This window comes from Stegostoma tigrinum, chromosome 28 (genome assembly GCF_030684315.1).
Source record: "Stegostoma tigrinum isolate sSteTig4 chromosome 28, sSteTig4.hap1, whole genome shotgun sequence".
NCBI lineage: Eukaryota > Metazoa > Chordata > Chondrichthyes > Orectolobiformes > Stegostomatidae > Stegostoma > Stegostoma tigrinum.
The window spans coordinates 43,563,025-43,579,255 of record NC_081381.1 but is presented as its reverse complement, the minus strand read 5'-3'; the positions used below and the strand labels follow the sequence as shown (position 1 = coordinate 43,579,255).

Here is a 16,231-nt window from a genome sequence, read left to right as displayed (position 1 = left end):
TTGAACCAAATGTAATGGTAACTTGTAGAGAGCCCACATTGGTTTGCAAAACAAGATGCCATGTCCTTTTCCTTACACATCTGGGCTGATATACTTTATACAATGCTCCTGATAATTCAGCTGTACTTTTGCAGTTTATAGAAAAAATCACCCAGCCAAAATTTGGGTTGGGCAACCTTGAATTTAGAGAAGTGTTTGTTATCAATGAGGCTGTTTTCATAATTGAATACTGTACTTACATTTTTAAAAAAGAGTAAACATGTGGTATTTGGCGAGCAAATCTATATTGAACTGACTCAAAGCATGCAAATATATTTGAGAATATCTGAAAGTATTCAATGAATATTTTGATACTGTTCATTCAAAATTTGTACCTTTTAATTCCTGTGTGGATAATTGTACAAGAAACCTTCCTTTTAAAAAATGCCATGGTAATGATTCTCTCCCCATCAACCAGTCCTCCCATCAAATTTTTGCATATTTATGATGTGCTTGAAAATATAATAATATGACGTTTCTCCAAAGGGTGTCTTTTCATTCTGTTTGCAGTGTTAGGAGTGCATAGTGCATAAACATATGCTTCAGGTGTGTATTTATTTTTGGCTGAAATTACCCACCCATATGTTCTTCCACATAGACTTTTCACACATAGTGACAAGGAATGTATGGGGGTTACTTCGACTTCACTACTTTTAAACTAACTGATTTGTGTATGACTAAGTCAAAGGCCTGGAAGCGAGTCATTGGTCTTGCCTATCAATGTTTTAACAGTGGCAAAAGGAATTCTTAAAGTTGGCAAAGGAGTGTTTGGATATTGATGAGGATTTTGAAATGTAAAATATACCAAGCTGGTATGAACTGTGGTGAATTCTTAAACTACTTAAATTTTCTTATTTAAAGTTTTAGCTAAGCTGTTCCATATTAATAGACAGCCGCTGCAGCTAGGAGCTGTCCATTTTGAAAAAGGCCTGTTCACATTCTGTTCCCTGTACCATCAGTAGCATTTCTATCTCTCCATATCATTGGCCGTGCATCAGTGGGGTTTGGTGAGCTCATTTGGCTAAGGTATGGTGTATAATGATGCAGTTAGCATGTACCTTGTGAAAATTCATGGAGGCCTGCATCCTTCCCTTGCCTTAAGGTATATAAGATGGTTAGGTCAAGGCCACTACCCTGAGGAATGACTGCAGACATGTCCTGGTGTTAAGGTGACTTAACTCCAATCAGAATGGAAAATGGTTGGAGGTCAGTCATCTCTGCTCCAGAAAATCTTTGCAAGAGGTCCTCAGGGTAGTGTCCGATGCCTAACTATCGTCAGCTGGTTCATCAATAGGTCAGAAATAGGGATAGATATTTACTGATAGTTGTACAGTGTTCAGCACCATTCTTGATTCCTCAGGTACTGAAGCTCAACTCATGGAAATATACTGGTATAATTGCTCCTGTGTCAGTCATTTCCCTGAAACCATGCCCATATGTAGCAAGATTTGGACAACATCCAGCTTGGGCTGACAAGTGGCAAGTTGCATTCCCATGTCACACAAGTGCCAAACAATGACCATCTCCAATAAGATAGAACTTACCTGTTGCCCTGTGACGTTCAATGGTGTAACCATCACTGAAATCCAAACTATCAATATCCTTGGGGTACCATTGGCCAGAATCTGAAGTGGACTAATCATATCCATACTGTAGCTGCAGCAATAGGTCAGAGGCTGGAAATCTCACAGCAAGTAACTCACCTTCTAACTCCCCAAAACTAACCCACCATCTAGAAGGCAAGATTCAGGGGTATGATGTAATTATCTCCCCCAAAAAGCCTGGATAGAGCAATTCCAACAACACTCAGGAAGCGTGACACCAACCAGATCGAAGCAGCCCCTTTGATTGGCATCGCAATGACAAGCATTTGACCCCTTCACCATCGATGTTCAGTGTCAACACTGTATATGGTCTGTATGATTCACTGCAGAAATTCATCAAGGTTTCTTAGAAGCACTTTCCAAATATTTGATGTCTACCCTCTGGAAGGGCTGTGACAGTAGATAAATGGGAACACTACTAACCACAAGTTTCCCTCAAAACCTTGAAGACATATTGCCATTTCTTCACTGGCACTGGATCAAAAACCCTGGAAGTCACCCCCTAATGACATTGTAGGTGTACCTATGCCATCACCTTCTGAAGTGCATCTAGTGATGAGCAATAAATTGAGGTTCAGCCAGCAACATTCACATCCTGTGAGTGAATGAATAAAGTTTTTAAAAAAATTGTCTCAGTGGAGAAAGGTGCTTATGTTCTTTTGTCGACTATGTCTAATTACCTTGCCAGTTAATTAACATGCTGCAAAGTTTATTTTTGCATTCATTTTATATCTTTAATGAAGTTGCTGTCTTTCACAAATGTTTTCTAAAAAAAAATCTAATTGCATGTTGCCAATTAAAAGTAAGTAATTTATGAACGACACAGCACGCCATAGTGGATCAAAGGTAATGTGAACAACCATTAAGTGTTTTTTTAAATTGAAAGCATGGAAATAATTCAACAAAATTACTCTGAAATCCTGGGAAGTAGCACGAAGTATGTTGTGTTCTGTGATTATGGATTGATTTATTTAAATATTTTGTTGATTTTGTAAGTGGTTTCTGGTTAAAAAACAGAGGGAATACTGTCTTTACAACACTCCATATTTCATAAAAGCATATAGTGTCAGAATTTTCACCATTTTATAATGTCAGTAGGTAATTTCAGGTTTGTTCTGCTGGTAAGTGAGCCTTATTCCTCTCACGTCATGAAACCATCCCTTGTTTTGAGGTAAGCCACCTAGTGGAATTTGAGAAGTGACAACTAGTTGTAAATTACAGTTGAAAGGAGCAAAATTTGTGTTCTTGACTTGTATGCTAAGACTGATCATATACTTTTACGTGTTTGTGAAAAAGAGCAATGTTAAATCTTTCTGTCAAAAACTCATCAAACAAATTTAAGAATGCCAAATTCAAATAATCACAATAATATATACTACAGGAGAAGGTGCTGATTCCATTTTGAGTTGGCATCACATCCAATGATGCCTAGTGGAAAAAAATAGAAGTCTCTGTTGCCCCCAAGCTGCCCAGTAATTTAAAGAAACCCCAAGGCTGGTCAGGACCATGCATGAATGTATTTCAGTTGTAGCAAGAGTGACAGCCATTTATTGGGTGCAACTGATTAGCTCATTAAAAAATAATTTAAGATAATAACACATTTAGGATTATTTAGTCAGTGCTTCCAGTTGTAAATCACACCTAATGGTTGTCATGTTTGGGTTTTGTGAGCATGCGTGATTGAGTATGGTTTGCATTTTGCCTATTTTGAGCACCCAAGAGAGCATGCTGGATAGGATGTATCTTGCGTCACACCAGCGCAGAAATTATTGCAGAACATTGCTCAGTTGTAACAGTAGTGTCCTGTTATTGGGCGATAATGACTTGAATAACCAGTGCATATCGCAGTGTGAAATGACTTGCTTGATAAAATACTTGGCTTTTCCCATATAATTTGAAATGATCCAAGCACTCTTAAAGTGTGAACGTCGTGGTGGCCTGTGGCGGTTCGCAAATTTCTGTGATGAATGGCAAACAGTAACTTGATCAGAATAGCCCTTATTCCACAAGATAGCTTTGATGCTCTCTAGTTCTGCCTCAAACTTGTAACATGAAAAAATACCTAAGGCCCTAACAACTAGTTTGCTGATAAAACAGTCTTGTGGTGCATGAATTTCATGAATCCCAACATGTACATTGACTGGTGGAAGTAGGCTCATGGTAGAAAAAAGTAGAGAAGTGCAGATGCTTAAAATCTGAAACGAAGGCAGAGTGTGCTGGAGAAACACAACAAGTCTGGCAGCATCTGTCAAGAGGAACACAGAACTAACCTTTTGAGCCAGTCTTCTTTTGAAGGGATGCTGGACTCAAAACGTTAACTCATGTTTTTTCCTTGACAGATGCTGCGCCACCTGCTGTGGTTCTCCACCACACTTGGCTTTTGTTTCAGATTTTGTGTTAGAAAACCTATTACTTGAATTTTGAGGAAAAGGAGCAAGTTAGACTGCTCTGTCTCGAAAGTAAATTTGAGCGTGGGAGTGGTGTGTATTAAGGTGTATAAGAAAATCCTAACACATGAATACAGATTCAAAGATCGCACAGGTATAATGTATGTATTTGAAATATGCAAGGGGTCAGAACTTAAGGTTTAACATGATTTCTGTTAGATGTGATTCTGCAACTAGGCAGAAATTGCTGAGCAATCCTGAGTGTGCCATTTGCTACAATATTTTCAATTAGTTATTAATCATTTGCATTTGTATCATTGCTCACCTAAATCTGGAAATTGTATACATTCCATTTAGGCACCTGCTGTCTGCATACAGAAAGAATGTATTCATGCCTTGGGCTCTATTCATCTCTTTTGAGAATGTTTATTCCTGAACATCTCTTTTGCTTTCTCCATGGGAATAAGTTTGTCATTCAGTGTCAGCTTGCCAGTCAACCAGCCTCTCTCATCTTGCAATATGAATTACAGTCATTTGTAATTTGACGTTTGTGTATTTGTTCTGATGAGTGTAAGATAAAAAATGTTGACAGTGAGTATCGTCAGTAAGATTAAAATTTGTACTGACCAAACAATTGTTGATGTACTTATTCTTCCACTCAAAGTTTTAACGTTGTTTAGACCAGAAGACGTCAAAAACAAATAGGCCTGCAGTTGTTTAATGTTGCATCATTTTTCAACAAATCAGTTAACGCATGTGTTTCATGGCTGCAGAGTTGACAATTATGAAAGAATGATTGCACTGAAACTGTTTTTCCTTCTGTTTCCATAATAGTTCCGCCCCAGTGCAACTCCATACATGGGTCCCCCTCAGCAGTATTCAGTTCAGCCACCACCTGGTCCATTCTATTCAGGACCAGGTCCTGGTGACTTCACTACTTACGGTAAATGTTAAGTCTTTAACAGTGTTTATTTGTAATCATTTTGGTTTCATTTATGGTTCAACAAGTTAACTGCTTTTAAATGTGTTTTTGCATTTTTATATATCCTTATTGTTGTTTAAAACTTTCCAATGTGGTATGAACCAAGCTGAACAAAGAATAACAAAGGCACCTCAAAAATACTTACTTATTAACAGCCTTCCAAACTGTTTTGAAAATATGAAAGTTCCAATCAAAACTGATTAACATTCTTTGTAAATTCCAAATAGAATTGCCCTCCTTCTTCCTTGATGCAGACTGTAGATTTTACCCTTACACATTTGGGTCTCCAGTTGATAAAATACTGGTTTTGAGGCTGCATTTATTGCCATTAAGGGAATTGAGTTCTTTCTGCAATCTTTCTGTACATAGCCGTTTCAAGAGGGATTTAAATGCCTAAAACTGAGGTGATTTGTATAGAGACCCTGGCACAACAGTGCACCAGTTAGACTTTTAGTGTCAGCAGCATTCATGGATTTTTATTTTTCTCTTGCCAGCCCACAAAATATTGGGTATATTGAATTTTGTTTCTTGACTTGCCAAAGTTAAGGGCCTGCAGCAGGAACTGAGTTATATTACTTGTGAATCACTGTTGTCTAAGTGCCTGTCACTCGTGAAACTGAGGAGAGGAACAAGTGAATTGCACAAGCAGCAACATCATAAAACCATATTCTTTCAAGCGCTGTTTTTCCTTCGTATTTTAATAGCAGTATATGTCTTTTCCATAAGATTTTGCAGTCAGCACTACTTTGAGGACTGAAAGGTGTATGCAATTTAAATTAGTTGTGCAATTTACTCTACAGATTTTCAGAAGTAGTGTTTCCATATTTAATGACACTTGATCAATACCTACTTTGAAGACATCATTACAAGATTTGATTGCACACTCCATAGCCAACTGAAGATAATTTGTGCAGTGACTGCAGAATGTTTTACAAGTTAAATGTTTGTTTGTCATTGTTCAGTGTCCGCTCCACACTCCCCTCCAACCCCACCACACCCGGCACTTTCCCCTGAAACCGCAGGAAGTGCTACACTTGCCCCCACACCACCTCCCTCACCCCCATCCCAGGCCCCAAGATGACTTTCCATATTAAGCAGATATTCACCTGCACATCTGCCAATGTAGTATACTGTATCCACTGTACCCGGTGTGGCTTCCTCTACATTGGGGAAACCAAGCAGAGGCTTTGGGACCGCTTTGCAGAACACCTCCACTCGGTTCGCAATAAACAACTACACCTCCCAGTCGCAAACCATTTCCACTCCCCCTCCCATTCTTTGGACGACATGTCCATCATGGGCCTCCTGCAGCGCCACAGTGATGCCACCCGAAGGTTGCAGGAACAGCAACTCGTATTCCGCTTGGGAACCCTGCAGCCCAATGGTATCAATGTGGACTTCACAAGCTTCAAAATCTACCCCTCCCCCACTGCATCCCAAAACCAGCCCAGCTCGTCCCCGCCTGCCTAACCTGTTCTTCCTCTCACCTATCCCCTCCTCCCACCTCAAGCTGCACTTGCATTTCGCACCTACTAACCTCATCCCGCCTCCTTGACCTGTCTGTCCTCCCCAGACTGACCTATCCCCTTCCCACCTCCCCACCTATACTCTCCTGTCCACCTATCTTCTCGTCTACCCATCTTTGGTCTGCCTCCCCCTTTCTCCCTATTTATTTCAGAACCCTCTCCCCATCCCCCCCTCTCTGAAGGGTCTCAGCCCGAAACGTCAGCTTTCGTGCTCCTGAGATGCTGCTCGGCCTGCTGTGTTCATCCAGCTTCACACTTTGTTATCTCATGATTAACATCTGTATTGCCGTCAAATTAAATATTCAGATCACAAGCAAATAAAGGTGTAAAGTGATACAAAACAAGGCAAAATCACTTTGACATGTCTTTGCTGCTTGTGAGTTATGTGTTCTGCTGTTGTATGATTACTTAATTTTCAGTAAACTACAAAAGTTTGGGATGGTTCTCCAACAGTGAGAATAATGGATGTCTGAGAGTGATGGCCAGGCAATCAAATCAGCTAAGCAAATGTTCTCCTTCAAGTAATTGCAGTCTTGAACCATGCCAAGGTGTTTAGTTTTTTGCCTAATGCTCAATCTTTATGAACTTTGCTGGCTCATTTTATTCAGTGTTGGGTTCTTTTGCCAGCATCAGCTGTTGTGCATACACCACTGCCCAGTGCAACCAATGTTAATGTCCATCCTGTAAGTTTGTTTGTTAGCTAATCATTGCTAAGCTATTAAGATGATTACTTGGAACTAAGATAAAACATGTCCAGACAGGATAATTAATATCTTTGTGACTTTCACAGTAACAATATCAGAAAGCTTCAAGAGACAGGTGAAAGCTTTGACCTGTTTAGAAGTTGAAGTCCAAAATTAGATTACTATTCACATAAACGTTTGTTTATTTAGAAAGTGTGTGTATATAATGTATAATGCTTTGTCAGAGCCATATTAAATGGACCAAATTATTGTTGATTAGCAAATGTCCTTGTATTTGTAAACTGAGATGTATGTTTTACACCTTTGGTTTTTAGTGTTTTTGTTCAATTTTAAAACACATTTAGTTGATTTTCTTTCAATTTCTAAGTTGAAATGAATAAGATGAAACAGAACATTTGGGTCCACAGTCACATGTTCCGTAGCATTTGAATCGAGCATTATTCCAAGACTTGGTAATCTTTAAACTAATAGCAGGTCCTGACAATTTGTATCGTCTCCCAGGGATAATTATGTTGTGACACTGGCAGGAAGAAAGAAATGTTCTTGATAAAGCTTGTTAAAAGTTTGGAGCAGATTAATCAATGTAAAAATTACTTTATTTAAACATACTTTCTCTTGACCCTGTCATGCTCTTCCTTCTTATACCCCTTTTAATGGAGGTTATCTACCTTACCTAAATTATTTTTTGCATTAAAGCTGGTTTAGGTAATCTTCCATTTTTTTGGAAATAGCAGACAACCTCCAAAGGTTGAAATATACTTTTGAAGGTAGAGCTTTTGGGTGTTCAGTTAAATGTCTTGAATAAAAGTCAAGATTGATACAACCCCTTCTGCGTAAAAGTGACATAGCTGTATTGAGAAATCTAGTTAGCAGCCCTGGAAAGTTTTAGACTCCTCCCCACTATATCATCATTTCTCTACAGCTTCCAAAAGTTGCACAAGTGCAGTTGTACATTTTCAGTTAAACTAGACCAAAGGTAGCACAGTAAGTTGTTCAACTGGATAAACTTGTGAAATTGAAAATGTTCCAGTTAGAACTATATCCGTTAACAAGAGAAGTCAATATACAGGTATTTCTCATTCAACACGATATTTGCATTCTTGTGCGACTTGTGCTATATAAAATCATGTTTTAGGGAAATTGCCATAGAAAACCATTATACCATACAGTAGTTCACATTATCCAAACAAGATCCACTCTTCATCAATCGCATTACAGCCAATTTGTGTTAACAAAACACGTTATAGCAGAAATACATGTACAGAACAGGCCGGTGGCTGAGTTGAGAAAAAGAATTGTCTTATTGCCCTTAAAGCTGCATTCCATTCTCTCTCTCATCTCACCCCACCCTGCCCCTGTCAACTCCTGTCTCCTGCTCCTTGATACTGGACCTTGAACTGAGGGCAGACGGGCTCATGCCATTGTGAAGCCCCAGTAAGACAACAGAAAGGAGATAATTATCTGAAATTAAAGGACTTGTCTGAAATATAAACAATGAATATTCTTAAATAAAATGTTACATCACCAAAATATTCACCCAGTAGTTGCTAGAATCATCACTGTCACCCTTGTCACATTTCCAACGCCAGGTGCTGAAATGTGATCTTTCTTTGCTTAGCCTTGGCTAAGCAGTGAGCAGCAGGGTGTATTGGGACCCGAGGCTAAACAAATTTATGTTCTGTTTCATGCCTAGCCTCAGAAACAAGGCGCAGAGGGTGGCCCCAATCAGGAGTTCAGCCACTGTGTGGTGAGTTTTAAAAAACAGTCACTTTCTTTGTATATTTATTTCTAATAGGCATGTATATTTTAAGCAAATTATTGAGAAGGTTTGCAGGGATTCCTCCCTTTTTTAAAATTAATATTCAAGTTATTTTTCCATTCTCTGCTTCAAAACTTATTGCAGGTGAAAATAATAAACATATGACCTTCCTCTAACACATTGCCTCGAGGCAATGAGAGAGAGAATGCCCAACAGACTTTGGGCTTAAGCTTGGCACATACTTACTAGATAGAATTGTTTGGAATTTAGTGATTTATGGAGGTGAAAGTGTGTTTTAACTTTTGTCTCATGACATATTAGGTTACTTTACTCCAAGTTTTTGTAACTTGCATCTGAAGAGTTTGGATTGCTGTATTGATGCAAACATTTTCACATAATTTGTATCATCTTCTTTAATCTACTTTCAAAATGTGGTTTTTTAAAATTATTTTCACTATTCTTTAATATTGGTATTAGTTCACTTTCTCTCAGACAGACTGTGCCAGTAAAAGCAATAAAGTGCAGTGTGGAAGTTATTTTATATAATTTAATGCATTCAGTTTTAATTTCTTAAGCATTGAACTTCTAGTAAGAGAGTTTACTGAAGAATGTTTGTGTAGTTTTAATATTTTCAGGACTAATGGAAGTGTCACAGGAATTTGAGGTATCCAAAGGCAGAGATCTGAAGTATTTTCTGTTCACCTGCTCATCTTGATGCTTCAATTCATTGCACAATAATTTGCTAACAATATCTTGTGCATACCTGAGTGTATCTCCTTTTCCATTCCTTCTTGCTGTTTTCTTTCTCTGTTACCTTCCTCTATCGTCTTTCAAGCTTTTGTCAACTTTCTTTTGTTCTCCCATTCAGTTTGACCTTTAATTTTTTTTTATATATTGTTCAATCCTTCCTATTTTAGTCTGACTCCAGGGGCATTAGGTTTAAGTTGAATTCAATTTGAATTTTGGGTTGTAAGTCTCTGGTGCCATAGAGGGTGGTACTGAATCAGAGATCTGAGAGCACTTAAATTCTGATAGGATGCCTTTGTTACAGCTGACTGATCCTTTCAGTTTTATTTTCCTCACCTTTTAGTGATTTGACACCACGAAGTGACTTGATTAGCCCGTCACAACTGTGGAGCCACATGTAGCTAGGTTGGATCACTTATTTCTCTCAAGGTCAGCCATTTGAGTTTTCATATAGTCCAATAACGTCACGGTCACTTACACTGACACAAGCTTTTTAAAAATTTCCATTTCCATCACTAGTACTAGCACTACTTGGATTACTAGTACTGTAACCCAATTATAGACTATTCAGTAGAATGAATTTAAAATTTCATTCCAAAGGCAATAGTTCAAATAAGCAGCACTTCCTCAAGACTGGAATGGGGACTGAAGTTCTTGAAATGGAGTGTAAGTCAACATATTAAGAACCACAGGTGCCAGTGTTGGCAGCCAAACAAGGCCAGAACATGCTTTTAATTTTAGGCATACAACGCAGATGTGTGAGAAAATGTCTTGGCATCTGTGTTGGCTCTGAATACTTTTTGTTTGGCATGTGAATGTCTGCTTGCATGGTGGGAAAAACATACCAGTAATGGCACCACAATAATTCCTCTAGAATTTGATAGGTTGAAGGTACAGGTTTGAGATGTTGTATTCCCTGTCATTTAGTTAAAATGAGTTTTCTGCGTTGTGTGAAGTTACTGATTATAGCACTGGCTGTACACCATCTTGATGCTCAGAGACCTAGAATAAATATTTTAAATGAATAAATACAAGTTTGAATGGGCTGAATTAGTTATGGTATGCAGGTTGGGCACCCAATCCTGCTGCAGTCTCTGTAGGATTCCGAAGTGAAAAGCTCTGTAGGTAGTTCTTGCAATATTGACCACAAAAGCAAGTTGGAGACTAAATATTCTCCTGCCCCTGCTGGCCCACGTTGATCGATGTCCCCTTCCCCTGCCTTCCATTCCACCTTTGGTCTCAATCCTAAAACCTCCAACTCCCACTTCTAACCCCACCTCACTCCTGACCACCCTTCCTTTCACTTTTGAACCCCCCCCCCCATGCTCCTTACGCCTCTTTCACCCCTACCCTTATCACACTCTTCATTCTCCCCTCCCTGCTTCTCTTTTCTCCTTCTTTATCTCTTTCCAACTTCGTCTCTTCCAAAAACCCCTATGCATTAATACAAGAAAAATCTAGTTTAAAGGATAGCAAAGCTAATGTGTTTGGATTGTCAGATAGCATTTAATAAGATACCCCACATTGGACTACTTAATCAGATAAGAGCCCAAGGTGTATTAATGTGGATAGAGGTTTGCCTAACTGATAGAAGGCTAAGAGTAGGGACAAGGGGACATTTTTAGGTTGGCAAACTGTAACTAATGGAGAGCCATAGGGATCACTGCTAGAACCGCGATTATTCACAATGCATATTAATAGTTTGAATGAGGCAAATGAATGTACCAGAGCCAAGTTTGTGGCTCACACAAAACTAGATGAGTAGACATATGAGGATGATTCTATAGGGGAATATTAGATGGGTTGAGGAAGTGGACAAAAACTTAGCAGAAGGAATATTATATGGAAAAATGTGAGATTGAATAGTTGGGCAAGAAAAATGGAGGAGATGTATATTACTTAATTGGAGAAAGACTGCAGGAAGCTACAGCACATGGGGATTTGGGAGTCCTTGTACAACTCTCAAAATATTAGCATATAAGCTCAGCAGGTTGTTGGGATAGGCAAATTGAATGTTGACCTTTTGTTTGAAAGTTAATGGCGTATACAGTAAGCCTGTCTTGCTAAACCTATATAAGTCAGTAGTCATACTGGAGCTGGAATACTGTGGACAATTTTCAGCCACTTATCTAAGCAAAGATATACTGGCATTGGAGGCAGTCCAGATAAGGTTCACTAGGTTGATTGCGGATGTGTGAAAACTATTGAATGAGTCCTATTCTGATTGAAGGTTAGAAGAATGAGAGGTGAACTTATTGAAACATACATGATTCTTGGGTGGGCTTGACAGGTTAGATGTGGAAAAGCTGTTTCCCTTTGTTGAAAAATCTAGTACCAGAGGCCATAATTTCAGAATAGGGGGCAGACTCCCAAGCCTGAGATGAAGAAGAGTTTATTTTCTCAGGCATAGTGAGTATGTGGCATTCTTACTAGAGGGGTTTGTAGAGTTGTGAAGTAAATTCAGAGCTCTTTTAAAATAATTTTTAGTCAGCAAGGGAATCCATGGGTTATTAGGGAAAAGACAGGAATGTGGAGTTCAGGGTTATCCAATCAGACATGATCTCATTGAATGGTGCAGCAGACTCCGTGGGCCGCAGGACATGCTTCTGTTCCTTCGTGTTATGGTCAGGACTGAATGCTGCCTGTAAGGCATATTGCAGTTGCTTTTCTTATTCTCGGAAAGATGCTGTTTTTAAGAATTTCTTTGAGTCGTTGCTGAAGCCCTGTAGTTGATGACAGCTATAAACTTTCCCACTGAGAATTAAGACGTAAAACAGTTTTCTTTCCTGAAAGTTGAGCATTAGTTTCAGATCTCTTGGGAAAATATTACCTGATATGTTTGTTAGGTTTCTCTTTAAATGCAAAGTGGCTGCCCCTGTGAGCAAAGTGTGAACTGATTTGAAATCTGCAGTTGGAATTGAGTTTTCCAACTCTCCATCACCAAAATGCTCACTTTTCATCTTAGTGCTGATGAATTGTAGGTAGATGTATCATTTTGTTAACACTGGCAACTCTGTCCCAAAGTCATATAGCGGTTTTGATGTGAGACTAGCTGGTGAGATTTAGCAGGATTATTTTTCCCCACTACCTCACTATGCCTCGGTTACAGCAACTTTGGGACAAAAGGGCCAAATGCCCTGATCTGCCCTCATTGCAATCGGCTAACTTAGCAAAGACTATGAATTAAACATTTGATCTATTTTTCTGTACATGACATGATGCCATGTGTTTATTTGTGGAACTTCCTCGGATAAAGCAAAAACCATTTTTGAATATTACTGAACTAATTTTTCAGAGAGGGGAACGAAGGCTGAGCATTCTCAGCTCTAAGCGTAAAAGGGCACAACTATAATGGTTGTGAGTGCTATTTAAAGCTGTGTTTCTAACAAGCACCTGGCTTGGTGTTGATCTGAGAAAATTTGTTGCCATGCATTAGCTGGCTATGCCAGCAAAGTTCAACAGTCAGATTTGCCAAGTCGCTGGTATGGTTAGGTGCCGGGGTTTAAAAAAAATCTTGTAAATTGCATCATTGTGTGAAGGTGATCAGTTCCGTGCAGACAGATACAGCTACTGTTTCTTTGTGTAATTTCTGTTGATATGACGGTCTCTGGTTCAGTATCCTACAAGTTACAGAGAAAACAATTCTGATTTCATGTACCTGTGCACTTTTCTGAATTTGGAACTATAACACTCAAGTGTAGTGGTGGTTAGTATTTGCAACTTAAAAAATAAACTGGCTTTTGAAAGTAGTGAGTTGTAGTGGAAGATCACTGATGCCTGTAGTAGACTTTGACTTGGAAAGCAGACTGTTGGGAATCTGCTGATTGAAAGAAATGGATTTTCCATTTCTGTTAGATCATTGGAATATGGAAACATCAAGATTTTCAGATGTTCTTCGTAATTTTTGAGCATGCTCCACATCTGCTCTTAGCAAGCTTAATGTGTAGCTGATCTCTTCTCCCAGATAAAGAAGGGCTATTGATGAGGGAAGATGAGACTTGAATGAAGAGAGAGGAAATTACTAGCGTGACAAGTGAACAAATAAGTTACAGGAAGCATGATTCATTTATTCTCATTTAGCATGGAAAAATAACTCAGTATTTCCCTGAAGAAAAAATTAGTTGCAGCTGTCGCAGTGATTGGTCTTAAATACTTGTGTGGTAATTCCATTCTGTGGACTTTTTTGGGAAAGTGTTTGTGGGTGATGCTTGAAAAATGTTTCACTTGATGTGTGGTGTATCTAGCAAATAGAAAATAAATGTTTAGAAGAGCGAGGAACACTGAGATATGTTTTGGAGTTGGCTTTCTTAATTTCCTATGATCCTTGATATCAACGTTCTTTCCTCTAAACCTGTCCTGCCCTCATGGATGTTTTGCCCATTTTGTTTCGTTGCCTTGACTGACACTGAGATGTGAATGCTTTGCTCGCACCTGCAGCTCTTTGGTCCCAAAATGAGTTTTTTAAAAATAGTTTTAGGTTATGTTTTATGAAGTACTTTTGAGGCTTCTTAAATTTTGCAGCAACCCAAAATTGATTTCTATGACAGACTCCACAAAATAATGTGACAAAAGAATGTATAGTCCATGATAGGGCAGCACAGAGGTTAGCACAGCTGCCTCACAGCACCAGGGGCCCGAGTTCAGTTCCACCCTTGGGTGATTGTGTCTGTGTGGTGTTTGCACGTTCTTCCCATGTCTGCATGGGTTTCCTCTGGGTGCTCCTGTTTCCATCCATTGTCCAAAGATGTACAAGTTAGGTACTTTGGCCATGCTAAATTTCCCATGGTGTCCAGGGATGTGCAGGTTAGGTGGATTGGCCGGGGTAATGCACAGTTACAGGGATAGCGTAGGGCCTAGGTCTGGATGTGCTGCTCATTGGACGGTGGGTGCAGACTGGATGGGCTGAATGGACTCCTCACACTTTAGGGATTTGATAACTCATTTCTGAGTGGCTGATCCATTCATGATTTTTGGAAGTTATTTTTCAAAAGAGGCATAGGGTTGGACAGTGGCATTTGAACTGCAAACTTGGGGGACCCTGTGAGGGGTGAGTAGGGCTGACCCAAAGACTGCTGCAGCAGCCCTGCCTATCTGCTTCATCTACACTTCGGCCATCATCAATACCATCAGCGTCCAGCTGCCCTGCACTCTAGTAGTCCCATTGGGAGGACCAGTACTTTGCAACAGTATAACTTTTCATCTACACTGACAATATACTTACCAAACTAAATTAGCTCTGCATTCATCAGTGTTCAGACTTTGCTGCAATTTTAGCTTCACTGGGTCCCTAACTGAAACCACTCCAGATTTTGCACTTATGCATCTGACACACTTGATACACTGATCTAACCTGAAGATTGTAATTGCGTATTTGAAGGGAAGATGTAACAATTGCAATCCGTGAAAAAGTACACCAAAGAAAGAACGGTAATAGTACTGTAGGTCACCAGATACAATCCATTTGTCATTTTGCAACTGGGATAGTTTCTGAACCTATGTAATTACTAAACCTTGGGGTCCTGATTACAATACACAGCATTCTGCTTTTGTGTCTTTTATTTGCATTGCCAGTAGGTGTTTAGCATTAGCATGTTCAATTTTGCTGTCATCTTGGTGTGCACCAATTTCTGAGCCCTGCATCTAGAGGGCGTTGCCTATAATTGAATTGTTAGTGACAGTTTATAATTGAAATTATGCCATATTTTGTCACTGTAAAGCACATGAAATTTACAAATTCTAAAAAATTCCTCCCATCAAATTTTTGGAGTAAAGACAATGAATTCTAATGTGCCTTTTCTTTTACCAGCACCATCCTATTACAGTCAACCTGTGTATTCACCATCTGCACCTTTGATAATGCCTACACAACCGCCACCACCTCCAACAAAGAGGGAAAAGAAAACGGTATGACACATCTGTGTGCTGCTTCCTTTTGGTATTTTGTAGGTCACCTACATATGTGTAGATGAGTGGAATTGAAGTTGAATTTGTAATATGCCAGTTGGAGCTGTTTTGACACCTTTTTGGGGAAATTGTTTGCTATTTGGTTGTGTGTCTATAGTGTTCTATCTGAAGCTTTTAATATTTCTGTTGATTTATGCTGAATTTGTCAATTTGAAAGCATTTAGATGCTGTGTAGTCTCAAAGTCTCATTTTGTCCAAGAAACAACTCTATTCTTTTGATGGAGTAGGAACAGTGCAATCATGGCTGTGCGAATTTGTTGGCTTCTGCCTTCAAATTTGGGAACATTTTAAATCTGTGACATGATATTTGTACTGTAATCAATACTTGTGAAGAAAGGGGAAGAACGTTTTCGTGATTTTGAGGAACAATAGGATATTGCATTGCTCTGGTGGAAGCTAGCTGCTATCTCTGTACCTGGATTTCCAAGATAAGTAGTCTTTCTGATAAGTGATCCCACAACCTCCATTTTGGGTGTAACAAATCTTCATGAAATATTTCTATAGTGATGAAATCCTCCA

The 16,231-nt window shown here is 39.1% G+C and overlaps 1 protein-coding gene across 19 annotated transcripts in view; it reads left to right on the top strand.

The window, feature by feature from the left end:
• Positions 1 to 16,231, top strand: part of LOC125466588 (eukaryotic translation initiation factor 4 gamma 3-like) — a 327,506-nt gene that overhangs the window by 189,775 nt on the left and 121,500 nt on the right. For 18 of the 19 annotated variants that reach the window (XM_048561256.2, XM_059655645.1, XM_048561270.2 and 15 more), the window contains 3 exons: positions 4,865 to 4,973; positions 8,936 to 8,989; positions 15,555 to 15,652. In XM_048561256.2, coding sequence (XP_048417213.1) covers positions 4,865 to 4,973; positions 8,936 to 8,989; positions 15,555 to 15,652 — 261 coding nt within the window. The remainder of the gene's footprint in view (positions 1 to 4,864; positions 4,974 to 8,935; positions 8,990 to 15,554; positions 15,653 to 16,231) is intronic. The other variant, XM_048561266.2, reaches the window with a different exon arrangement.